The sequence below is a fragment of the Labeo rohita genome, chromosome 19 (assembly GCF_022985175.1).
Source record: "Labeo rohita strain BAU-BD-2019 chromosome 19, IGBB_LRoh.1.0, whole genome shotgun sequence".
Lineage (NCBI taxonomy): Eukaryota > Metazoa > Chordata > Actinopteri > Cypriniformes > Cyprinidae > Labeo > Labeo rohita.
In genome coordinates, this window is record NC_066887.1 from 10,336,812 (window position 1) to 10,363,972 (window position 27,161).

The following is a 27,161-nucleotide window of genomic DNA, read 5'->3' on the forward strand; positions in this document are numbered from 1 at the left end:
AGACTTTAATAAAATAAACAATGGGGGAACAAACTAAGGAGCAGGCAAACACAAGAACAACTGAGTAACAAAGTAGACAGGACCATGAACACGTAGGAAACGGGAACTTAAATTCACTTGATAATTAATAACAGGTGGAGGAGTAATCAATTATCTAAACAAGAACAGAAAAATGACCAAATAAGGAAACAGGAACTGAGGCCCAATCCCAATCCTTACCCCTACACTTTCCCCTACTCCTCCGTTTGGTGTGTTCACGTGTAGGGTAGGGGTGTCTCAATTCTCTTTTGGTTGGAGGGGTAGGGGTAGGGGTAGGGGTAGGGGTAGGGGGAGGGGGGTAGGGGTAGGGGTAGGGGGTAGGGGGAGGGGGGGGGAAGGGGAGGGGGAGGGGGAAGGGGGAAGGGGAAGGGGAAGGGGGAAGGGGGGGGGGGAGGGGGGGGGGGGAGGGGGGGGGAGGGGGAAGGGGAAGGGGGAGGGGGAGGGGGGGGGGGGGGGGAGGGGAGGGGGAGGGGGAAGGAAGGGGGAGGGGGGGGGGAAGGGGAAGGGGAAGGGGAAGGGGAAGGGGAAGGGGAGAAGGGAAGGGGAGGGGGAAGGGGGAAGGGGAAGGGGAAGGGGAAGGGGAAGGGGAAGGGGAAGGGGGAAGGGGAAGGTGGAAGGGGGAAGGGGAAGGGCTAGATAACCCTCCAAACGAAGATTTTTCGGGACCTCACTTCAAACTAAGGGCTAAGAGAAATTTCCAACATGGCTGCTCACTTGAGCAAGCAGACCCATAAATGTAAGTAAGTTTTGCTATTAATAAGGATTTTATGACAATTTTTCATTATATGTATATTACCTTCAATCTTGTGTTTGTGTTTACGGTGCTGTTCTGTAAAGAAACGTTTGTTAGCAGATAGCACTGATCGCACGATATTATAAAATATATTTTTATGTCATATACCCGGTGACTTGACTGCATGTTAGAAACAAATATAAAAGTCCAGTGGCAAGGCAATTTACTTTAACCATGCATGTGGTAAAGCATTGTTTTGTTTTGCTTATGGCCATATGTGTACATTTAAATGAACGGTGCTTACATTATTCATACTTTTTGCAACATGACAACATTTTTGTAACTTATATTCTGTATAGGGACGGTGCATGTCCTCTGACGTAACATTAGGAGCTAGCTACAACGTATGATGACGTATGACAGTGTACTAGTGGTGTCCCATTTCTTAGGGGAAAATTTTTTAACCCTTCCCCTTTCCACTTCGTTTCAAGGGGCAAGGGGAAGGGGCAAAGGGGTAGAAAATAGAATTGGGACTGGGCCTAAGGCTGGGGGGGGAACATGGAAAACAATGTCTAAACCCTGACAACAAGGATACATAAAATACTTTTTTTTGTGGATAATTTCATATATTTGTTTGGCCAGCTTAAATATTTTAATATAAATATACTACCATTCAAAGGTTTGATTTTTATTTAATTAATACTTCGGCAAGGATACATAAAATAGTTCAGCAAGGATATATCAAATCCTTTTTTTTTTTTTTTTTTTTTTTTGATAAGTTCATATTTTTTTGGCCATTTTAAATATATATGGCTGTTCAAAGTTTTTTTTTTTTTTTATTTAATTGATACTTCAGCAAGAATAAATAAAATACATTATTGATTACTCCATTTTTTTTTTTGGCGATTTTAAATATTGTAATATAAAAATGCTACCATTCAAAATTTTGATTTTTTTTTTAATACTTCAGCAAGGATAGCAAGCAACAATAAAGACATTTTATGTTGTTACAAAAGGTTTCTGTTTAAAAAATTGATTGATTGATTGATTGATTGACCTTTCTATTCATCAAAGAAACCTAAAAAAAATCCCAGTTTCCACCGAAAAATATTAATCAGCACAACACTGACAATAATAATAACAAATGTTTCTTGAGCAGCAATTCAGCACAGGAATAAATTACTTTTTAAAATACGTATATGACCCTGGATCACAAAATCCAACAATACAACAATTTAAAAATCTGGAATCTGAGGGTGCAAAAAAAAAATCTAAATATTAAGAAAAAAGCCTTTAAAGTTGCCCAAATGAAGTTCTTAGCAATGCGTATTACTAAACAAATTAAGTTTTGATATATTTACGTTAGGAAATTTACAAAATATCTCCATGGAACATGATCTTTACTTAATATCCTAATGATTTTTGGCATAAAAGAAAAATTGATCATTTTGACCCATACAATGGTTGGCTATTGCTACAAATATACCTGTGCTACTTACGACTGATTTTGTGATCCAGGTCACATAGAAAACTTTTAAATTATAGTAATATTAAGTAAATAATAGTAATATATTTGGTAAATATATTGCCATCTAAAATAAAAAAAAAGTCATAATTTATATTTTTCTATTTCATAAGATAATATATCATATAAGATACATTTTTATATTGTGGTTGCCTATGCAAAATTTATGATTATGATGGTAAAATCCTCCAGATAAAGTGCAATCCAGGTAAAATACTTTGAAAGAAGTACACGCCTCTCAACAAAACACAGTATATGATTTTAGCAGTGTTATCCTGATTTGCTGACCTCTCGGTTAAGTTTTTAATTTAATTTTATTTTATTTTATATATTTTTAATTACTTTAAATGTATTTATTTATTTGTTGTAATACAATCATTTAAATATGTAATGTGTGTTTGTGAGAAATTGAAAATGGAAGTGTTTTATAATGAAAAAAAAAACATTTTCATTACATCAAATATAAACATTAATGGAAATAAAATATACAAAATAATAAAAAGTAATAAAATATATATTAAATAATAAAAAAAATGGCAAAACACACAATAAAATTACTAAAAATTGATTATGATATAATTGCCAAAAGTGAAATCCAAGTAAAATGCTTTGAAAGAAGTACATGCCTCTCAACAAAATACAGTATATGATTTATGATCGACACATAATTTCAGCCACGCCCACAAAATCCTGAACGCAAAAATTATGAAAAACTGTTTAACGGTCTACTTTAGCACTACATAGTTCAGTCTTTGCAGTGTGTTTTCAGCAATACATTTCCTTTACACAGACCAGGTAGGAGGTTTATCCAAATCGCTCTAAGCTTTAGCAAGCACCTTAATATTGTTTATCAATACATTTTTCAACTATTACTGGCGGTAATATTGATATGAATCTATTCTAACTCCTCCTGCACTCTAGTGGGCCCAAGTCAAAAGCTATGTTGGCGCAGAGGAGGCAAAGAGAGGTCGAGGGTGAGCTTTTAAGACTCCAGACTGTGTTGCTCATTGTAAATGGATGGTGTCTTGCCTTCTGAAAGCTTTTGAAGTCCTCTCTTGATATAACAGGTCTGTAAAAATCTGTGTGGCCGTGACATAACTGAAAGAATGTGCCGTCAGGGGACTTCAGAGAGTGTTAATGTACCATTACCAGATAAAAAAAGCCTACAGGACCCCGGAGAGACGGAGCGGGGCACATCCCATAGATTTCGCACTCATTCAGTAGTAATAGAAGGTTTATTTCAAATGTGCTTGCAGTGCATGTCATCAAAAAAGCATGAATAAAGTGCACAGAAAGCATCCTTTATCTTCATCAGGGGCTCAGATCTGTCAGCAGGGTCTTATTTCAGGAGACTCGGGAGTTGTGATTTTTAAAATGCTCCTGAAATTGCTTTATTGGCGTAGAGTTTGTTCTGTTCATTTATGCACTTTAATGTAGGTACACTGGGTTACTGTAGGTATGTGGTCTTGGATGACGACACTATTGAGTTTTTTTGCTTATTCAATTTGAAATTTCTAAATGTCTTTACTATCGCTTTTGATTAATTTAATATATCCAAGCTGAACAGAAGTAATAATTTCTTTAAAAAGTCTATGTTTATATACATAATTAAAGTGGTCGATCAAAGAGACGTAAAATTGTGTTTTGTTTAAGTATGTGCTTTCCATGAAAGACATGATTTTATATGTTGTGAGACAGGCAAAATAACTCTTAGGCTTTAATCTCGCCTAGTTGCTGAACAAGCTCTCTTCCTCTGTTGCCTTGAAGGCAATAAAATAGTGGCCATTTCCAAGGATTATGCTATGATTTTCTGTTAGAGGCAGCAGTGTGGACAAGATTTTGACAGATTCAGGGCGGTTAGTGTGATTTCTTTTTACTGCACCCCTTTATAGTGGCTAAAATAGGACACGCTGAATAAGTACGGGTGCCAAATCTAGAACTTATCACCCTCTCAAGGGCAAACCAGCAACTAATGTTCTCTGCAATCGTCGCACTTTAATATTGAGATCAGAAAACAGGGCCATTTTATCACTTTTTTTTTCCTCTCCGTGATCAACTGTGAGACGCATATATCAGCGAAACTGAAGAAATAAAAAGGTGATAATGAGTTCACAACAGCAGCATCACAATCAGGCAGCTGAGATATTGTGACATTGCAGTGTCTGGTGAATCTTAAGGCGAAAAAACAGTCTGACTATTTTTCCGCTGCTTTTAACACTATTAAAAACATTTATATTTGTCACCTTTTAGATATGTTAGATATTATTTTACTTTACTTATTTTATTTATTTTAACACTTTTTCATACTAATTCTAATATATTAAAAAAAGCATCACCAGTGACCTTTATTTTTATTTTATTTTATTTTATTTTATTTTATTATTTCTACCACTTTTCTGTACTGATTCTGTTAAAGCAAAAAGCATCACCAGTAACCTTTTTTAATAATATTTCAATTATTTTATTTTATTTTATTTTACTTTACTTATTTTATTTCTTTTAACACTTTTCCATACTAATTCTAATATAGGAAAAGCATCACCAGTGACCTTTTATTTTATTTTTATTTTATTTTATTTTATTTTATTATTTCTACCACTTTTCTGTACTGATTCTGTTAAAGGAAAAGCATCACCAGTAACCTTTTTTAATATTTCAATTATTTTATTTTATCTTATTTTACTTTACTTATTTTATTTCTTTTAACACTTTTCCATACTAATTCTAATATAGGGAAAGCATCACCAGTGACCTTTAATTTAATTTAATTTAATTTAATTTTATTTTATTTTATTTTATTTTATTTTATTTTATTTTATTTTATTATTTTATTTTATTACTGCTACCGCTTTTCTTTACTGGTGATGCTTTTTAACCTTTTTTTTTTTTTTTAAATAATATTTCAATTATTTTATTTTATTTTATTTTTTATTTATATTTTATTTTATTACTCCTACCACTTTTCTGTACTGATTCTGTTAAAGGAAAAGCATCACCAGTAACCTTTTTTTAAATAATATTTCAATTATTTTATTTTATTTTACTTTACTTATTTTACTTCTTTTAACACTTTTCCATACTAATTCTAATTTAGAAAAAAACATCACCAGTGACCTTTAATTTAATTTAATTTAATTTAATTTAATTTAATTTAATTTAATTTTATTTTATTTTATTTTATTTTATTTTATTACTGCTACCACTTTTCTGTAATGATTCTGTTAAAGGAAAAGCATCACCTGTAACCCTTTTTTTGAAATAATATTTCAATTCATTTTATTTTATTTCTTCTACCACATTTCCATATTAATTCTAAAGCATCACATTTTATTTTATTGTATTATTTTATTTTATTTCATTTTATGCTTCTTTTCTTTCTTTTTCTTTTTCTTCCTTTCTTTATTTATTTTTTGACTGTAATACAAACAATTAAATATGTAATGTGTATTTGTGAGAAATTGAAAATGAAAGTGGTACTCATGGTTTTATAAAAAAAAAAAAAAAAAAAAACATTTTCATTACATCAAATATTACCATTAATGGAAATAAAATACACTTAAAATTTTATTAAAGATATTTATCAAAGCAACATGTATCATTTTTATTTAGTTTAATTTGATAGACTGAAATAACAAAAACTAAAACTGGGGGAAAAAAAATAAAAACTACATTATTACAACAAAATTACTAAAATTGGAAAAAATCAAATAAAAAAATTAAAAACAAATGATAACAGTAAATATAAAAATAAATACGAATTCAAAATATTAATATAATAAAACCTATGATGGCATCTTGGTGATACTAAAGTAGCACTGCTGAGACTATCTTCAAAAACAGATAAGGACTTTGCTGCCACCTAGTGGCAAATAGAATAAAAAGCTGTTAAAAACATGGCCGATAAATTCCAATTAGTTTGCATTGCAGATGTTGTGCAGTTTGTTTGTTTTCTGTTATTACATATTGACTATGATGACTAAAAACATGACTGGAACACGAGTGGAGCCTATAATCAAAGAGCCATAAACCATCTTAAGAAACTAGTTCACAGACCTTTTACTTTATCAGCTTAAATCCCACAACTTAATTCTTTCATTTCAGCTAAACCAAGCACTTCAAAAGGCCTTTCTCATCCCATAGACTTTGACTGTGTAAGTGCCCCAGGGGCCCTTGAGATTTGAACACAGCCCGTTTCTGTTCTCTCACTGGCAGGTCAGCTTTACTCTGATCTTGTTATCTCTGCGCCTCAGGAAAAGTTGTGCATCTCGACTGGAGCAGACGTGTGCCCTCTAGTGACTGCATCAGCAAATCTATTCAAGAGGAATTTACACTCAGGTAACACGTTTCACATCACAGATCACTGAAGATTTAGTCAAAAAAAAAAAAAAGTAAACATTCAAATGTCTCATTTTATATAGTGAATCACTTAATTATCTAAGAACCCTCACCCTCAAGTTGTTACATACCTGTATGAGTTTTTTTCTTCCGTTGAGAACAAACAAAGATATTTTGATGGTAGCTTACATAGTATTTTTTTCTTTCCATACTACATTAGTCAGTAGCCACCATCAACCGTTTGGTTACTAGCATTCTTCAAAATACCTTTTTTATGTTCAACAGAAGAAAGGAACATTTTTTTTTTGCTATCCCTTTAATTATAGTGAAAACGTCTATAATATATAGATGCTGATGCAAAAATTTCCAAATTAAGAGTAAAATATTTATGCATTTGCCCCTGGGATGTGATTATGCATTTATATTATGCATTGTATTACTTTAAGTCATCTATAATACATGCTACATTATTTATCCCTAAAATATGTTATGCTAGTTGTCACATGAGAATGGTATCTCAATTACTATAAGGCTTTTAGTCAAAAATCCAAATACACAAATGTAACCCTGGACCACAAAACCAAGTAGCACAGATATATTTTAGCAATAGCCAAGAATGCATTGTATGGGTCAAAATCACTATTTTTTAAATGCCAAAAATCATAGGATATTATGTTATTATGTTCCATTAAGATATTTTGTAAATTTCCTACCGTAAATATACCAAACTTGTTTGATAAGCAATATGCATTGCTAAGAACTTAATTTGGACAACTTTAAAGGTGATTTTCTTAATATTTGGATTTTTTTGCACCCTCAGATTACAGATTTTCAAGCTGTATCTTGGCCAAATATTGTAATATCCTAACAAACCATACATGGAAAGCTTATTTATTCAGCTTGATGTTAAAAAACTGACTTTTACGACTGGTTTTGTGGTCCAGGGTCACAAATATATTTTTATGGTGGATTTTGTATGAATGCATAAAGTTTAAAACCTTTCAATTCCTGAAATTAAAATTACATTTTAGATGTGTGATTAACTATGAAATCACACTAGCATATCTTCAGACAAGAATCTTACCTTTTATTTTTTGTTGTTTACACTTGTTGTGTTTCATAAATATTTCACTAACTAATAATTTATTAGTAGTTTCCATTGTGACAAATTATCTCAGAGGCATAACCTGGAAGATCACGGATTATTTGCTGACTCCTTTAATCGTTAAACTACATTTATAGACATAATATCATCAACATTTTTCATCTTTGACTTCGTAGCCATTATTGTTGTCTCGAATAAATGCTTGTCCTCGCAACTGTTACTAAGGGGAGGCGGGAATACGTGCAACCACGTCCTGTCGTTGAGCCTGTGCGATCATTATTCAATGGAAAACTGACCAATCAATTTTACCGCGCACGGCCAGTCCCGCCTCCTTACATGGTTGCCATGTCGGAGTAAATCCTTTCTTGGAATATTGTAGTGTACTATGGCACATAAAGTGTGCATACATTTTTAATGTGAGTAAAAATATAACTTGGTGTTGGTACAACGTGTTATTGTATCTGACTCATTGGTAAATCATTGTTTTTAGTATGTCAAGCTTGTTATAAATTAATAAAATATGTAAATAAGTAGTTTTTTAACTAATGAATTAGCTCCTCTAGTTATTAGAAAGGAGCCCATCTATTAAGATCTATGCTGCATATTCATATTATAATAAAGAAATTAAAAAGTACAAAATAAAATAGTTCATCATATTAATTAAAATAATATCAGAATGAGTTATGTTTACACATACAAGGAATTTGTTTTAGTGAGAAAAGCGCCACAGTGCAACAGAAAGACAGTGACAAGACAAGACACATATGTGACCCTGGACCACAAAACCAGTCTTAAGTCGCTGGGGTTTATTTGTAGCAATAGCCAAAAATACATTGTATGGGTCAAAATTACTGATTTTTCTTTTATGGCAAAAATCACTAGGAAATTAAGATCATGTTTCATTAAGATATTTTGTAAAATTCCTACTGTAAATGTATGAAAACTTAATTTTTGATTAGTAATATACATTGTTAAGAACATTATTTGAAGAACTTTAAAGGTAATTTTCTCAACATTTTGATTTTTTTGCACCCTCAGATTCATGATTTTTAAATAGTTTTATCTCGGCCAAATATTGTCCTATCCAAACAAACTATATATCAATAAAAAGCTTATTTATTCAGCTTTCATATGATGTATAAATCTCAATTTTGAAAAAATGACCCTTACGACTGGTTTTGTGATCCAGGGTCACATATAATAAAAAGAACAATATACACACATACAAAACAGACAATGTGCAAAACAGCAAAGACGCGGTATACAAACTAAAAAATGTAAACAATTTTATAATGTACAGGTATGAAACATATATAATGTATTATAGAAATTATAATTACACAAAATATATAAGTTACATCATATAAGTATAATTTGTTAATCCAATAGCAGACATGTGTTTTCATTTACAGTCCAAGGGGGGAGAAAGCCAAGAATCACTATAGCATCACTATTGTACTTCTGTTTTGTACAATACTGTATTCTGTATATGCAGAAGCAAACAACTTGGATAATTTGCATAATAATTCATTTGGTGGTATTATATTATATTATATTATATAATATTATATTATATTATATTATATGTTATGTTATATTATTACATTTGTAGTCAAAATCTGTTTCTGGGCTTAAAACCCATTCGTAAGCATCCCACCTTCATTTTAAAAAAAGGAACGGTATTTTGTTGGGGATCTGGCAACCTCTCATGCATCAGCGTTCACTGTGAATTGGGTCTGAACCACACGCGTCTTATTATCTCGTTGCTCAACTACAATTTCGGCTTTTAAATTGTTCGATTTGCATGTCATGTAACTGACATTTCCAAAGACAAAAAATTAACACAGGTGAAAGCTTTTGTCCGGGAGAAAAAAAAACAGCATTCAAGATGGGTTGCGCTGGATTCACCTGCTCCAAGAATTCCCTGTGCGCGCTCAACATCCTCTATGTTGTGAGTAACCAATGCGAGAATGGAAGCAACCATATGGAACATCTTTAGCAGCCTTTATCATAACATTAGCACATCTGCTTTTGAAATACTCATGCAAGAGGTGTTTCTGTGTGCCTGTATTGCAGCCCTCGGTGTCTCAGGATTCATGTGAATTATTTAGAGAGATTCTTTGTGTGGAATGAGGCCGATGAGCGGTTCTGGTTTCACACGCAGCCTGTAGAATAACATCACGGTTTCCTCGCAACTCGTCTGTTTTGCCAAAGTCACATCCTGCTTTTGTTCTACTTATACAGATATCCTGCTTCATTAGGCTCGAGCTGATACTGTGGTGCTGATTACGCATGTCTGCACTCACCATTTACATTACAGTAGAAAGAAAACATTATTATCAGCTGGGATCATTCACTTGTTACTCAACAGAAGGAAGCAGTAGCTCAGGGCTCATTTCTTTTTGTTGGTCAGTATGGACTTACCTCTAAATACTCATTTCTGCTTTAAGGAATGAACAGGCTTGTTTTATTGCTCGAGTGACATCACAGCTGTTGCTGGGCCATTCTCAGAAAACGGTGCCATTTGCGTTCCCATGAATCACCACTGACAGGATTAACAGGAACTTGAACCTAGTCACATTATCTGATAGATTTAAACTTTGTTTGGTTTTCCATCTAATTGCGTTTTATTTCAGATAGTTTACTTAACACTAACGACGCTGCTCCTCCCTGTTTTCAGATGGTGAGTTTGCTTATGATCGGCATCGCCGCCTGGGGCAAGTGTTTTGGGTTGGTGTCGAGCTTCCAGGTGGTGGGTGGCATCATCGGAGTGGGGGTCTTCCTCTTCTTCGTTGCCCTCGCTGGACTTATTGGTGCCATGAAGCACCACCAGGTTCTGCTGTTCTTTGTATCCTTTACTGTGATCCATCAGTGCTCCACAAATAATTTGTTTGTTTAGAGTTTAGACGCCGCGATTTGGTCAGTTAACAACGGATGTAAACAACAGCATGGATTGCACGGTTAATGTGCTACTAAATATGTTGTTCTGCTCATTTATGCTGTCTAAACCACAGAAAAAACATGTGGAAGCTGCTAAATCATATAGAGAAGTACTTAGTATGCAGGAAAGAGCACAATAGTTTGACAAACTAAAGTTAATAGGTGGTAAAGATACGTACAAGCAGTATTAATTAAGATTTTAGCCTAATATTTCACCTACCCCTGGTGAAAAAAACAGCATATGCTGGTAGGTAGGTTTTTATGCTGGAATGCTGGTTAGGTAGGTTTTGATGCTGGTTTATGCTGGTCCTTTGCTGGTTCATGCTGGTCCTTGACCAGCAACATGACCATCTTAAACCAGCAAAGGACCAGCAAAAACCAGCAAAGGACCAGCTTAAACCAGCAAAGGACCATCTTAAACCAGCTAAGGACCAGCAAAAACCAGCAAAGGACCAGCTTAAACCAGCTAAGGACCAGCATAAACCAGCTAAGGACCAGCTTAAACCAGCTAAGGACCAGCTTAAACCAGCTAAGGACCAGCATAGGACCAGCATAAACCAGCTAAGGACCAGCATAAACCAGCTAAGGACCAGCTTAAACCAGCAAAGGACCATCTTAAACCAGCTAAGGACCAGCATAAACCAGCAAAGGACCAGCTTAAACCAGCATCAAAACATACCTACCAGCATATGCTAGTTTTTTCACCAGGGACCTGACTGGAAATGATAAGAACAAACTTAAATGTTGTCAGGATTCTTGTTCTGGAAATCCTGGTTAGTTTGGCCAACCACAAACGCCTTTTGTTCCTCAGACCGTTTTTACACTCTTCTTGATTTGTTATAACTTTTGGCAGTTTATAGCAGTGTTGGTGGTAACGCATTACAAGTAACGCGAGTTACGTAATAATATTACTTTTTTCAAGTAACTAGTAAAGTAACACATTACTTTTGAATTTCTAAGAAAATATCTGAGTTACTTTTTCAAATAAGTAACGCCAGTTACTTTTTTCCCCATTTATTGAATGACAAGTCTCCTGTCTGGAAATTGACATGATAAACATAATGTTACTGTATTCTAGACTAAATGTGAACATGCATTAATTCATCTCACTCACAAAAACAGATTCAGTATTCCTCAAAATGAATAAAAACAGTGAAACTCAGAATATGACGCAACCCTTCAATAATTAAATATGTTAAATAAAACAAATATCATTTATGTGTTTAATTCCATTTTATTAACCAGTGTCTTTGCTGCTGACCTTTGATGATGCAATTCAACCATACTAATAAGCAAAAATTACTTTAGATAAACATTTGTGCTTCACTTTTTTTTTTTATAGCTGAAGAGTGATCTCCTGCATAAATGTACTTTTCTTTCAGCCTGAGGTGAATTCATTTCACTTTTGGTGGAAAAGGGCTTTTACATTAGAATTGTTTTATATTAAAAACAAAAAAGCAAGCCCTGCCCAGATTTAAAAACGCAAAAATAATGTAGTGCATTACTTTCCATAAAATGTAACTAAGTAACGCAATTAGTTACTTTTTCAGGGAGTAGCGCAAAATTGTAATGCATTACTTTTAAAAGTAACTTTCCCCAACACTGGTCTATATTACTCCAGATGTTTTTCCCGGTCCGACCGATTAGTACAGCCCACAACATGACAATAATTGATCATTTTCAGCAGCAATAATCAGCCAAATTTGCGAGTTTGGTTCAGTTCTGTGGTGTTGTTTGCGTTCAGTGCCGCCGGCATGGCCGATTGATGATGTGTCATGAAAACACTCTATTTACGTTAGGCAGAATTAATAAATAATTCAAACTGTACTTTTGCAATATTTTTGTCAGGGTCTGAAAGTTAGAAAAGTTTGCACGAATCCTTATTTTCTTGGTGTATCCATGCTTGCAGTGTCTAGTTTCTTACAGTAAACTGTACACCACTGGATACACACTGTGTATCAGTCAAAAAATGATTAACTGAAACAAAATAGCTAGGTAATTGTATTGATTTTTTTTAAAATGCTTTTCTTTTTAATAAATCAAACTGTTTATAAATGTTAATACATGTATTTTAAATAGCCTCATGCAAACAAAACACTGTGTCAGTTGAGTAATGTGAGTCAGGGCTTTGCATTTCACTGCGTGATATGCTCTGTGTTTTTCTTCATTGCATTTTGAAATGAGACAGGATTATGATCTGTTCATGTAATGCATTTCACTCTGTGACCATAGAGTGGTGCAGTTAACATGACAAATGAGAGTGCACATCAGTGTACTACATGTAATGTTTAAAAAAAACGGCTCTGAAATGAAATGAACTAATCCCAAGATGAATTTGGGTCATTACTAAAAATGTCCTGGAAGAAGCTTATATATGATTACACTCTGTTACTCAGGGAGAAATTATTGCATAGTTATTCTGGTAGTCTGTTAAAGGATAGGAAACTACTGCAGTATATTACGTTTCATACTCAATAACACGTAAAATAAATCATGTTTGTATTTTAAGCATAGCTTTCAGTGTAATACAATGTCATTGCCATATATTATTGGATTTCAAAAGAAAAACCAAAAACAACCACTAAATGTACCTTAATTTACATTATGCCTTGTTGAATCTAATTTTGTTTTATTTAAAGTTCTGATATTTATTACATATCTACATATATCTACATATATATACTACTGAAGATAGTGGTAGACTTGGTGTTATTGGTGCATTTCTGCATTGCATTTTTGTGTTTTAATCCTTAATTCATTGACAATAGTACATGATCATCCTGTTCCTGGTGTTTGTAGTTCAGTTTTCGGTGTCCAGTGCGTGTCTGGCTATCAATGAGGAGCAACAGGTAAGATTGATCACTATGATATTCTCATATAAATCCACTCTGGTCATCTTTTGCCTTAGAAATGTGCTCCAAATATAGCACCATTAAAACATTGGGGTCAGTAAGATTTTTTTTTTTTAAGGATATTAAAAATATCAAGCAGCACAACTGTTTTCCATATTAATAATAATAAATGTTTTAGAAGCAGCAAATCAGCATACTAGAATGATTTGTGAAGGACCATGTGACACTGAAGACTGGATTAATGATGCTGAAAATTCAGCTTTGCATCACAGAAATAAATTACATTTTAAAATGTATTCAAAATACATTTGAAATGCATTTTACCATTTCAAACAGTTATTTGAAATGGTAAAATATTTTGAAGTATTACTGTTTTACTGTATTTTTAAACAAACAAATGCAGGCTTGGTGAGCATAAGAAACTCAAAAACTAGAGATGCACGATATTGGATTTTTGCCGATATCCGATATGCCGATATTTTTTCATCTCATTTTGGCCGATACCGATACCGATATATATCATTTTATTTGGAAAGTTAGTTTTTAACAATAACTTATTTGTTAGGATTAAATAAATAGTAATGAGTGGTTTACATTCAGTCCCTTCTTTTTCATCAGTAGACTAGCATTATTTATGATCTGAATTTTGTGAATTAAGTTCACTTTTGCTATGTTATAAGCCGAATTTCGGATGCTTTCACTTTAGATTTTGCAATCTGAATACAACATTTCAAAACGAAAACAGAAAAGTAGAACTAAACTGGGTGACTGTGAGGGTGCTTTGCGGGACATGAACAGGACATAATTCATTGCTACAATTTCTTAATTCGTTCCTATGATTTATTAATTTATTAATTTGTAAAATGAGGGAACGAATTAATATGTAGCATTAACGAATTGTTAATTTATTCCCACGAAATATTTTATTTCCCACCCGCAATTTATCACAGTAAGAGATACGAAAACATGGATTCAAAGTGAATGACAAGAAAATAAACCTAAGAAATTAAAGGGTGAGACGGTGAGGATTTGGGAAAATAAAAATATTAAGTTATGTGGCAATTCGTGACCAACTGGCAAAACAGTACACTTTTTCTGCACAAGAATACCAACATGTTTACCTTCTCTGGTTTAACAAGCGGTCTTTTACCCTACTCGAAAACCAAATCCTCCGTCCGTCATCGTTTCCAGAATAGTCGCGTCCTTATTGCCGTCACCACCTGGCTCGTGCTGACACTACAAATACAAACCAGGCTCTACACCCGAAGCGCTCACAACGAAAACTACTCTTCGCGTGATCAGTGAAATCCTGAATATGCCACGGCTTTGTAACTCTGTAACCCGCGCTGTATGGAGCAGTGCGACCACGTCAAATTTTAACTTGCACATTTAAAAAAAAAAAAAAAAAAATGTGACAGTTTTGCTCAGTCTAGAGCCCTGCAATACAAAGGCATTCAACATGGAAAGAAAGTAATAGAAATGTAGTCACTAAGTCATGTTTAATTATAATTTCTAATTATTTTATACCGTGCACTGCGCTCTGACAGGGCTGCGGAACACGAACATAATTATTTCCTACAACTTATTAATTCGTTCCTACGTTTTATTAATTTATTAATTTGTAAAATAAGGGAACGAATTAGAAAGTCGTAGTAACGAATTCTTAATTTATTGCCACGAAATCTTTTATTTCCCACACGCAGTTTACCCGCATAAATGATACGACAACATGGATTAAAAGTAAATGACAAGAAAACAAACCTGCGAAATTAAAGGGTGAGACGGTGATGATTTGTGAAAAGAAACTATAAATATTATTAAGTTTGTGGCAATTCGTGACCAACCGGGAAAACAGGACACACAACCGCTTATGGCTTTAAATGTATTGGCTCGAACGGCATGAATCCAAAAGTATGGTCGCTACTAACATTTGCCTGCTAACCAATTATTTAACTTATAAAGAATGCTTTATACCTCACTTGTGTCATATTCACGAAAAATGTTTCATATGAGCAACAGTGTGTTTTGCCGTTGCGCCGCCGAAGAAAGAGAATTCACTGACCGCGCGCCGTAATTACTTTTTATTTTAAATGCAGATCATGTCATGTGCAAACACAGCCATTGGGTTTCAAAATACAACAAAGAGCACCATAAAACCATTTAAAATGTGCATTTAGCGATCTAGTGACTGGATATGAAACAGGCAACAGTAAATTATCCCAAATGGAACAACGGAGCGTTTTCTCCTACAGCCACTGCTGCCACTGCACGTGCTATTGCTTATGCATCATTCTGTATGTGTATTCTCAGTTTAAATGCAGCGATCCAAAACAGTGAATCTTCTCCTCATTCAGTCAAAACTTTGCTTCAAGAATGAGCCGCACTGCTGACATGATCTAATCCCTAGCACACCCTTAGCACATGTGAGTTAACATATTCATCTTATCGGCAAAACCTATCGGCATAATTTTTCATATCGGGCCGATGCCGATATTTACATTTGAAGTCATTATCGGCCGATTCCGATATCAGTCCGATAATATCGTGCATCCCTATCAAAAACATTAAAAATCTTACTGTGACAAAAGATTTATATTTCAATTATTTATATTTGTTCTTATTCATCAAAGAATCCTGAAAAAAGTGTCACTGTTTATACAAAAATATCAAGCAGCAACTGTTTTCCACATTAATAATAATAAGAAATAAGAAACGTAAATAAGAAACTTAAAAACATTAAAAATTATAGTGTTCCTAAACATTTGAATGGTGTATATATAAACGTTTGGTGACATTTGGTGACAAAAAAAACACACCTGCCTATAGACTCCTGCAAACTTAGATCTGTATAAATAGTCTTTGTTTTTTTTTGTTTTTTTATTGTCCCATATTGTGTTTTTTCATGTGTTTTCATCTTGTGTGTAGAATCACCTGTTGGAGGTGGGCTGGAATAACTCTCTGACCACTCAGAGAGACGTGGAGAAGAGTCTGAACTGCTGTGGTTTCTCTCACATGGATGTCAATGGAAGCTGCGCTGCTGTAATTTCCCCAATACACAAGCTTCATTGTTCTTTTGTTATGTACCTGTAGCATTGCATGTGCTGAGCAATATAAATGATACCTGTGTGGGTGATAATGGTTGTGCTACTCATTTGCATGCTGATGATAGCATAATGAACTGCAAGTGTGTGACAAGTTAAGCAATCACATTATTTGTTACATTATAATAACTCTGTGCTCTTGTCAATGTCTTTTTTCACCCTTGCGCAGCCCTGCTTTCATTACAGCACTTGCACCACGTGTGCAGCAAAGATCCAGGAGCACGCCGGCGAGGTGCTGCGCTTTGTCGGAGGGATTGGCCTCTTCTTCAGCTTCACCGAGGTCAGCCTGCTAAATGAACTTGTGCTTTCACTTCTTTTAGATTCTTCACTGAATTTCACAGATGGAAGGATTTATGGTTTTATGTTTTTTTTGCTCATTGTCAGGCATTTGTATGTAGGAATAGTTCACTCAAAAACTAAAATTTGCTGAAAAGTAGTCACACTCAGGCCATCCCAGATGTAGATGAGTTTGTTTCTTCATCAGAACAGATTTGGGGAAATTTAGCATTACATCATTACAGCATTACATTGCTCACCAATGCACACCGCTCCAGTCCATCAGTTAACATCTTGTAAAGTTAAAAGCTGCTTTTTTGTAACAAACAAATCAATCATTAACACATTTACACTAACTTAAAATCATTGCTTTCAGCTAAAACACATCCTCTATGAATATTATTGCTTTGTCCAGTGAGAAAGTCAACTTGTCTGAGTCAGGAGAGAAATATGCACAGATTTCTCAAGCACCATTTACGTGCAAAAACAGCTGTAAACAAATATGTTGGTGGATTTCGTTTTAAGAGGACAACTGGAGATGCAATTTTTCACTGAATTATTGAAATCATTATTATAAATGAATTAATTATTGAAAAAAGTTAAGAAGTTAAAACGCCTTGATGGATTTGTTTGTTACAAACACACAGCTTTTCGCTTCACATGATGTTATTTGATGGACTGGAGTCGTGTGGATTATTGTTATGTTTTTATCAGCTGTTTGGACTCTCATTCTGATGGCACCCATTCACTGCAGAGAATCCATTGGTAAGCAAGTAATGTAATGCTAAATTCCAGATAAGGACACAACCTCATCTACATGTGTTTTTTTTTTTTTTAAAGAAGTCTCTTCTGCTCAACAAGCCTGCAGTTATTTGATTCAAAGTACAGCAAAAACAGTAAAATTTTGAAATATTTTTACTATTTAGTTTTTACTGTTTTCTATTTGAATCCATTTTAAAAATGTAATTTATTCCTGTGATTTTAAAGCTGAAATTTTAGCTTCATTGCTCCAGTCACATGATCCTTCAGAAATCATTTTGATATTTTGATTTGCTGCTCAAAACAGTTATTATTATTATGTTAAACAGCTAAGCAGAATTTTTTCAGGTTTCTTTGATGAATAGAAAGTTCAGAAGAACAGCATTTATCTGAAATACAATCTCTTGTAACATTATAAATGTCTTTATCATTATTTTTGATCAATTTAAAGAATCTTTGCTAAATAAAAGTATTCATTTCTATCATTTCTTTCCCAAAAAAATAAAAATAAATTATACTGACTCCAAGCTTTCGAATGGTATAGTTTATAATGTTACAAAAGCTTTTTATTTCAGTTAAATGCTGATGTTTGGATCTTAATATTCATCAAAAAATCCTGAAAAAAGCATACTCAACTGTTTTAAATATTGATAATAATAATAAAAATGTTTTGTGAACAACAAATCAGCATATTAGAATGATTTCTGAAGGATTCTGTGACACTGAAGACTGGAGTAATGATGCTGAAAATTTAGTTTTGATCACAGGAATAAATCACATTTTAAAATATATTCAAATAGAAAACAGTTATTTTAAATAGTAAAAATATTTTTCTGTGTTTGCTGTACTTTGGATCAAATAAATGCAGGCTTGGTGAGCAGAAGAGAATTCTTTAAAAACATTAAATATTTGTACTGTTCAAAAACTTTTTACTGGCAGTGTATGCTTTTAAATGGTTAACTTTAAGTTTCCTCCTGACGTTCTTCTTGTTTCAGATCCTGGGAGTTTGGCTGACATACAGGTACAGAAACCAAAAAGACCCACGGGCAAATCCCAGCGCCTTCCTGTAGGTTCGATTCTTATGATGAATTCGTCGTCTGACCACTGAATTTCTCACTGGAGCTGTTAAAGAGAGTGTGCGTTTGCTTTTACTGAAGAGGAGACCAGCCTGCGTGTTCTTGCTGCTATATATTAATATGTGCTTGATTTTTCAAGAGTACAGTGTGACAGCACTGTACTGTATGTTATGAGGCTGTACTCATGCTTGAAGAATTCCTCTCGATGAAAGAACAGAACACCAAATGTCAGTATGCAGTACTTACACTAATGGGCTAAACAACAAAGACCACTCCATTTTATGTTACCGATTTTATTTTACAGGTGAGGTCAAAATTGTACATACAGCTTTCAGAATCTGCAAAATGTTAATTGTTTTACCAAAATAAGAGGAATTGTGTATGTTTTTTTTTTTATTTAGTACTGACCTGAAGAAAATATTTCACATAAGATGCTTACATATAGTCCACAAGAGAAAATAATAGTTGAATTTATAAAAATGACCCGAACATGTCCTGAACAGTTTAACTGTCCGCTGTTCTTCAGAAAAGTCCTTCAGGTCCTACAAATTCTTTGCTTTTTCAGCATTTTTGTGTATTTGAACCCTTTCCAGCAATGACTGTATGATTTTGAGATCCATCTTTTCACACTGAGGACAACTGAGGGACTCATATGCAACTATTACAGAAGGTTCAAACGCTCAGTGATGATTCAGAAGGGAAAACAATGCATTAAAAGCCAGGGGGTGAAAACTTTTGAACAGAATGAAGATTTGTACATTTTTCTTATTTTGCCTAAATATCATATATTTTTTCATTTAGTACTGTCTTTCAGAAGCTACAGAAGATACTTACATGTTTCCCAGAAGACAAAATAAGTTAAAAGAATTCAAGAAGTTTTCACCGCCTGCTCTTAATGCATCGTGTTTCCTTCAGGAGCATCAGTGAGTGTTTGAACTTTCTGTAATAGTTGCATGTGAGTCCCTCAGTTGTCTTCAGTGTGAAAAGATAGATTTCAAAATCTTGCAGTCATGGTAGGAAACTTGTGGGACTTAAAGGATTTTTCTAAAGAACAGCGGGCAATTTATACAACACAGTATTAAGAATCAAGCATATGTAAACTTTTGAACAGGGTCATTATTATAAATTCAACAATTATTTTCTCTTGTGGACTATATGTAAACATCTTTTATGTGACTTATTTATCTTATTCAGCTTAGTGCTAAATAAAAAACATTTTGTATGATCACTCCTATTTTGGAGAAATAATTAACATTTTCCAGATTCTGCAAGGTGTATGTAAACTTTTGACCTCAACTGTATGTGGTAGAAAACATTAACAGAAAATGAGCTGCTGTGATCAAAACAGTGTGCAGTGTGTGAGCATGACACTATTTATGTTGACAGTTTGTATATGCTGACAATATCAAAATGCATCCATATCGATTTCACTTCAGTTTCTTATATTAAATGCACATGTTATCATTTAGCACAAAGGATTAAAACTAGAAATGCTCAGAATGCAATAAAGTTGGACTTTACTAATTAGTATGAAAATGCAATTAAGTAAAAAATGTTTTCTTGAGCACTGATCTCAGATTTCACATTACATATTTATCTGCTTGTTTTATTTTCCATTACGTGTGTTAGTTTACTGACTTGATTTTGTGTATCCTTTTGGCTTCTTGCATGAATTCCTCATTGAAATGTACATCTATATCCACTGGTTCTGTGAACTACGCTCTCAAGCATTTGAAATCAGAAAAAAATAATAAAGACTCTGAGGACACAATAGTACTTTGAGCTGTTTTGTCTTTGTATAAACTAATTATTAGGTTTCCACAATAGTGGCTAATGCTTTTATTGTCTGAAATGCTATTTCTTGTCATTGGAGTATTTCAAGACAGCAACTTCCTCTAACCTCAAACCAATCAGAGACTGACACGCTCATGCCTAGAGCTCAGTGTGTAACAAAGGCAGCTAGTAACCAGGCAACAATATGACTCAGGAAAACACGCTGCCAGTTACTCTGACTCCTCCCACCAGGATACTAGCCGGAGGAGACTCTGTTAAAGTGACAGGTAGACAAACCATCCAACGGTAGCCATTGACTTCCATAGTATTTTTCTCCTAGCTAGTTTGCCAATGGCAAACAGTTTTCAAAACATCCTTATTTGTGCTTAGCAGAAGAAATAAATCAAACAGGCTTTGAGCAACCTAGGTGAGCAGGCCTAATGACAGAATTTTCATTTTTGAGTGTACTGTTCCTTTAAGTGGAAAACCCACATGGCATCTGCTTTGAATAAACGGTGCAGACATAACTGCATAAACAAATTACCAGGAGAAACGAATTTTCGAACAACTTCATTTATTGAAAAAAACATGAAAAGAAAGCCTGAAGTTCACCGTAACAATCTACTCAAACAACATATTTCACTTTTATACAGGTCTTTACAGTGCGTTTCATGCCGTCAGTAAACAAGTGACAGTAGAATAGTGACCCTCAGGGAAGTGATATCCTTCTGGCGGTCAAAAAGATTAGGCTTTTGTGTTCACAGCTCTGACTTCAGAAACTTCATGGCTCTTTGCATGTTGCTCAACACTGTGGAAACAAAACCAAACAAATGTTGCTGTCAGTTTGATGACGTGGAATAACTCATTTGGCCATGAATTGAAACAGCTTTCAGACTTACAGAGTTTCATGTCGCTGGGTTCATAGGCGTACATGCGGTTGGAATAGCGGCCAGTGATGTCTGCACGAACGGTCATGGAGGGATCTGGAGTACGGGAAGGGTTTAAATCATTTATGCGGAGTACTTCATAACGTGTAGTGGTATTTATGTATCCATCATGAGTAAATCAACTCACCAACAAAGAGGATTCTGGGAACGTACTGACCGTCAGGAGACAAGTGCTTGTCTGTGGTCTCGTACTGTAAAAGTTCAATTTACACATATTTATAGCCCTTCACATACTGGACTAGAATCATTAAATACATTCAACGATGAGCTGTACATTTGTTGCAGTGTTTATAAATCTTTATTAACGTTAGATAATAAAAATACCGTTTATTCATGTTAGCTACTGAGTAATATTAACATATACACTGTTTAATTTAAAACTAAACGCTTTAGAAATGTTTTAACTAGCGTAATAACTAATGTTAACAAATGTTACTCACCACCAAGTTCAAGATCACGAATTCCTCATCGGTCAACTTCTGGATTTCTTTATCCTCAGCGAAAGCTTTCTTCAAAGCTGATAAAATAATACAAACCCATTAAATTAAATAAACTGGTATTTTTAAACTAACCAACAGTGAGTTTGTTAAAGTCAAGCCTTACCCTGGCTGTGTGGACAGTCCTCCAGATGAAAGATGACCATGAGGGGCTTGTTCCTAATTAAGCAGATTGTTAAAAATAAATATATATCAAAAATTATCAGCAGACCTTCTATACACACCAAATTACTGATTATTGAACACATTTATAAGCATTTCTCACTTGGATCGTGACCAAAACAGGGCTTCCTCATATGTCTGTGCCCAAATCAGCTGATCACCCCATCCTGAAAGGAAAAGAACACCGAATATGAATCTTAAAAACTAACATCCACTTAGCCGATGTGGATGATGGCTTCCGTTACATCAGTATTGCACAAAGTGAGGTATGAGATGGCATTTCACACAGTGAACAGCTAGAATCTTTTCTAAATGCAAGCTTTCTGCATATGCAGCTTCGGTTATGCTATTTTAACAGCACTCTGCATAGCCGTAGTTTTACAAAAGCTGCTAAAACAATAACATTTTGTACGTTTTCATGAAGCTCACCTCTGGAGAGAGTCTGAGGAATCCTCTTCTCTTTCTTGGGAGTGGTCTTGTCTGGCTTTCCCATGACGGAAGACAAGGTCACCAGGACCAAGAGCACTGAGAGTATTCCTTTAAGCATCTTCACAAGCTGAAAGAATGAAACATTTCGATATACAGCTGTTAGGAAATGACAAAGCATGGTTTAAACTTCAGTCTTAGCAGTTATGGTGTTGCAAGCTTGAAAGTAACCAGTAGCAAAGCCTTCTGAGAAATACACAAGCCGAAATGTCGGGTCCTCACCTGTTCTTGGTTTCCCTGCTGAGTATGTTCGGACACAGACTCCTGGCTTCTCTCGGTCTCACCTGTGCAGCTCTTATAGCTGTTCACCTGAGGCTCCGCCCACCCCTCTTCTGTTCTGGAATGCAATTCTATTTAGCCATTCAGCCTTATTTTGCAAGCAAACTTTGCATTAACTTTTCTATTTGGCTTGGCGCCAAGTACAGGTCAGCAGATAGTCTCGATAAGCTGTTGAAGACTGGTATGATTGGGCTTTTTAGGATTGGCTGAGCTCTGAAACGTGATGTCAGAGTGCATTAATGGGCTTTTGTAATTTAAGGCATGACGTGGTGTTAGAATGAGAGACTTGTTTATTATGAATGAATATCTTAAAGCGTATATGTGTCATATTATCATTGAATCAATAGGTATTGAGTGATCTGATTGTATGGTTTGTTATTGAGCTGTTTGTAATTGCATCTGAAGGAAATCTCCATCTGCATGTAGGAATATTTGGATGTTATAACTGACTAGTGTATTATAATCTGTTGTCTGTAATATAATAGGGTGTGTATTGTATACAGGATTCTTAATAGTCTACATACAATGTGTAGTTTGCTGGTGAAATCCTGCCCTTCAAACATTTGCTTAATGAAGCGCTCAAAAGGAAGTTTCTTGAACACCGTTCCTTCGAAAGGACTGACGTGTCCTTAAGACGACTGGTTCTATGTGAAAAAGAAAAGTTGTAACTTTTTTCTCTGTAACCTTTTATTATGATTATTTTCAGTAATAATTAGAATTAATGTAAACTAAAATTAATATTATTATTAATATTTTAATTCTTTTCTTTTCCTTTTCTTTTGTTATTTCTACCACTTTTCTGTACTAATTCTAATAAAGGAAAAGCATCACCAATTACCTTTTATTTTAATATTTCTTTTCTTTTCTTTTGTTTTTTATTTTATTTCTTCCACCACTTTTTTATACTAATTCTAATAAAGAAAAAGCATCACCAGTTACATTTTATTTTAATAATATTTCAATTATTTTATTTTATTTTTGATTAATTTATTTTATTTTATTATTTTTACCACTTTTCCGTTCTAATTGTAATAAAGGAAAAGCATCACCAGTGACCTTTTATTTGAATAATATTTCAGTTTTTATTTTATTTTATTTTATTTTATTTGTTACTTTTACCATTTTTCTGATGTAATTGTAATAAAGGAAAAGCATCACCAGTGACATTTTATTAGAATAATATTTCAGTTATTCTATTTTCTTTTATTTTCTTTTATTTCTTTTCTTTTATTTTATTACTTTACTACTTCTCTGTACTAATTCTAATGAAAGAAAGTATTACTAATGGCCTATTATTTTAATAATATTTCTTTTCTTTTCTTTTATTATTTTATTGTATTACCTCTATCACTTTTCTGTACTAATTCTAATAAAGGAAAAGCACCACAAGTGACCTTTTATTTTAATTATTTTACTTTATTTTATTTTATTACTTTTAACAATTTTCCATACTAATTCTAATAAAGCAAAAGCATCACCAGTGGTATTTCATTTTAATAACATTTTATTTTATTATATTTTATTTCTTCCACCATTTTTCTGTACTAATTCTAATAAAGGAAAAGCTTCATCGTTAACATTTTATTTTAATATTATTTTAATTATTTTATTATTTTTTTATTATTACTTCTACCACTTTTCCATACTAATTCCAATAAAGGAAAAGCATCACCACTGACCTTTTTTTCAATAATATTTTAATTTTTTAAATTTTATTTTATTTTATTACTTCTACCCCTTTTCCATACTAATTCCAATAAAGGAAAAGCATCACCACTGACCTTTTTTTCAATAATATTTTAATTTTTTAAATTTTATTTTATTTTATTACTTCTACCCCTTTTCCATACTAATTCCAATAAAGGAAAAGCATCACCACTGACCTTTTTTTCAATAATATTTTAATTTTTTTAATTTTATTTTATTTTATTACTTCTACCCCTTTTCCATACTAATTCTAATAAAGGAAAAGCATGACCAGTGACCTTTTATTTTAATACTTTTTTAATTATTTTATTTTATTTTATTACTTCTACCACTTTTCCATAATTCTAATGTAGAAAAGCATCACCAGTGACCTTTTATTTTAATAATATTTATTTTATTTTCTGTTTTCATTTTATTTCTACCACTAATACTAATAGTAATATTAATACTAACACTAATAAATAAATATGTACTAATTCTAATGAAGGAAAAGGATCACAAGTGACCTTTTAGTTGAATGATTGGAAATGATGCTGATATCTTTATTACGTGACAGTTATAGACGTTATTGTGTAACATCCTCTGTCAAGTTGCTCAAACGTACAATGTGAATCTTTCCGGAGCAAGTCATTGCTGATGAGTTGGAGAGGTGTGTGTTTATAGCTGATTTCATCTTCTCTGAAAATTACTTTCTGAAACTAGGGCCTGACAAAGCCTCTTTCCACTAGCAGCTATGGGATAATGTGACCGGCGGAGGATCAATGGCCTCTTTGTGTCGAGTGGAATGGAGTCAGGGCCTCCACGACAACCAACACCACTCCGACTCAATGAATCCAGTCTTTTTATGACTTCACTCTCTGTGTCCTTCAGCTGGACATTTCACTGCCCCTATTTTGTGCTGAAAATGACAGGTACGACTTACTCAGACTGTTTGTCACAAACAAAACAGCCAAGGATGTGCTCTTCAACAAAGTCAATTCTGACCCTTCAAAAGTTAAAGGTGCTTAACCTTCAAAAAATTTTAATAATAATACAATTAAAATATATGTATATATTAACTAAATAATAATGGTATTTAGAAAAATAATAATAATATGTATGTTAATAATTTAATAATATTTTTGCTTCCAAAATAAGTTAATTATTATTTAAAATAAATGTTTTTCTATTTTAAAATATTTTAGAATATAATTTGTTCCTGTGATCGATTCTTAGATTAAAAACAAAAGCATTTATACAGCATTTATATGAAATAAAATATTTTGTGTAAGTATATATATATATATATATATATATATGTGTGTGTGTGTGTGTGTGTATGTGTCTGTGTATATAGAGTAGCAAAAAAGAATTGTGTTTTTTATATAGAAATATATTTTGCATAAATATTTTGTATTTTTATATTCTGTAATAACACATTATATATTTTTATATAAATAGATTTTGTATCATATAACTATAACTATGTATTATTAGTAGTAAAACTGATTGTACATTTAATATATTTTGTATTTTTTTATTTTGTATACAAAATAAAAGTATTTTGTATTTCAATATTTTAGTGATGTAGTAGTCTCTACTGTCACTTTTGATCAATTTAATATTCTTGCTGAACATTTTTATTTTAATAATATTTTATTTTATTTTATTTTATTTTATTTTATTACTTCTACCACATTTCCATGCTAAAACTACTTTTATTTGATCACATTCCCATTCTAATTTCAATAAAGGAAAAGCATCACCAGTGACTTTTTATTTTAATAATAATAATAATAATAATATATATATATATATATATATATATATTATTATTATTATTATTATTATTATTATTATTATTATTATTATTATTATTATTGTTTCTACCACTTTTCCATGCTAAAACTACATTTTATTGTATCATGTTTCCATTCTAATTTCAATAAAGGAAAAGCATCACCAATGACTTTTTATTTTAGTAATATTTCAATTATTTTATTTTATTTTATTTTCTTCTATTTTCTTCTTTTTAGTCTAATTCCAATAAGAAAAAACCATCACCAGTGACCTTTTATTTTACTGTTATTTCAGTTATTTTATTTTAATACTTCTACTACTTTTCCATACTAATTTAAATAACCAAAAAGCATCACCAGTGACCTTTTGGTTTAATAATTTGAAAATTATGCTGATATCTAATTTAATGTGTCCTTGGTGAAAAGAAAATCTCACTGACCCCAAAATACAGTCTGTGCTTTTTTTTTTTTTCTTTTTTTTTCTTTTTTTTTTTTTTTTTTTTTTTTTTGAACATTTTGCAGTCCTGTTACAAAATGTGGTATTTTTTCTTGTTTGATTACTATTTAACCTTAACCTTATTTGATTATTATTTCCTAGATTAATTCCTTGAAAATAAAAGGATGTAAAAGAACATTTATCAACAGCAGACTAGATTAGCATCAGGATCACAAAACTGCTTGGATGTTTTTTATGCACAGCAAAGAACTAGTTTTTTTTTTTTTTTTAAATCATTTTCCTGCGTATTGGCTGAGGACACACCGAAAGCTTGTAAAAAAATAGAAGGAATATT

General features: G+C 33.0%; 2 protein-coding genes across 3 annotated transcripts; one reads left to right on the forward strand and one right to left on the reverse strand.

Moving 5' to 3' along the window:
• The first annotated feature begins 9,449 nt into the window (after window positions 1–9,449).
• tspan13b (tetraspanin 13b) lies at window positions 9,450–20,514 on the forward strand. 2 transcript variants are annotated; one of them, XM_051136511.1, is made up of 6 exons: window positions 9,450–9,688; window positions 10,418–10,585; window positions 13,446–13,526; window positions 16,455–16,568; window positions 16,800–16,910; window positions 18,661–20,514. In XM_051136511.1, the coding sequence occupies exons 1-6, from the start codon at window positions 9,626–9,628 to the stop codon at window positions 18,733–18,735; spliced, it is 612 nt and encodes a 203-aa protein (XP_050992468.1). In that variant the 5' UTR covers window positions 9,450–9,625; the 3' UTR covers window positions 18,736–20,514. The 2 variants fall into 2 exon arrangements, with proteins under 2 accessions (XP_050992468.1, XP_050992469.1); XM_051136512.1 differs by lacking the exon at window positions 9,450–9,688 and adding an exon at window positions 9,763–10,145.
• Window positions 20,515–21,071: 557 nt separating this feature from the next.
• On the reverse strand, window positions 21,072–22,978 carry agr2 (anterior gradient 2). The gene is made up of 8 exons (XM_051136515.1): window positions 22,829–22,978; window positions 22,550–22,676; window positions 22,224–22,287; window positions 22,065–22,117; window positions 21,902–21,978; window positions 21,589–21,652; window positions 21,414–21,497; window positions 21,072–21,322 (listed from the first exon to the last, which is right to left on the reverse strand). The coding sequence occupies exons 2-8, from the start codon at window positions 22,665–22,667 to the stop codon at window positions 21,273–21,275; spliced, it is 510 nt and encodes a 169-aa protein (XP_050992472.1). The 5' UTR covers window positions 22,668–22,676; window positions 22,829–22,978; the 3' UTR covers window positions 21,072–21,272.
• Between the last annotated feature and the right edge of the window lie 4,183 nt (window positions 22,979–27,161).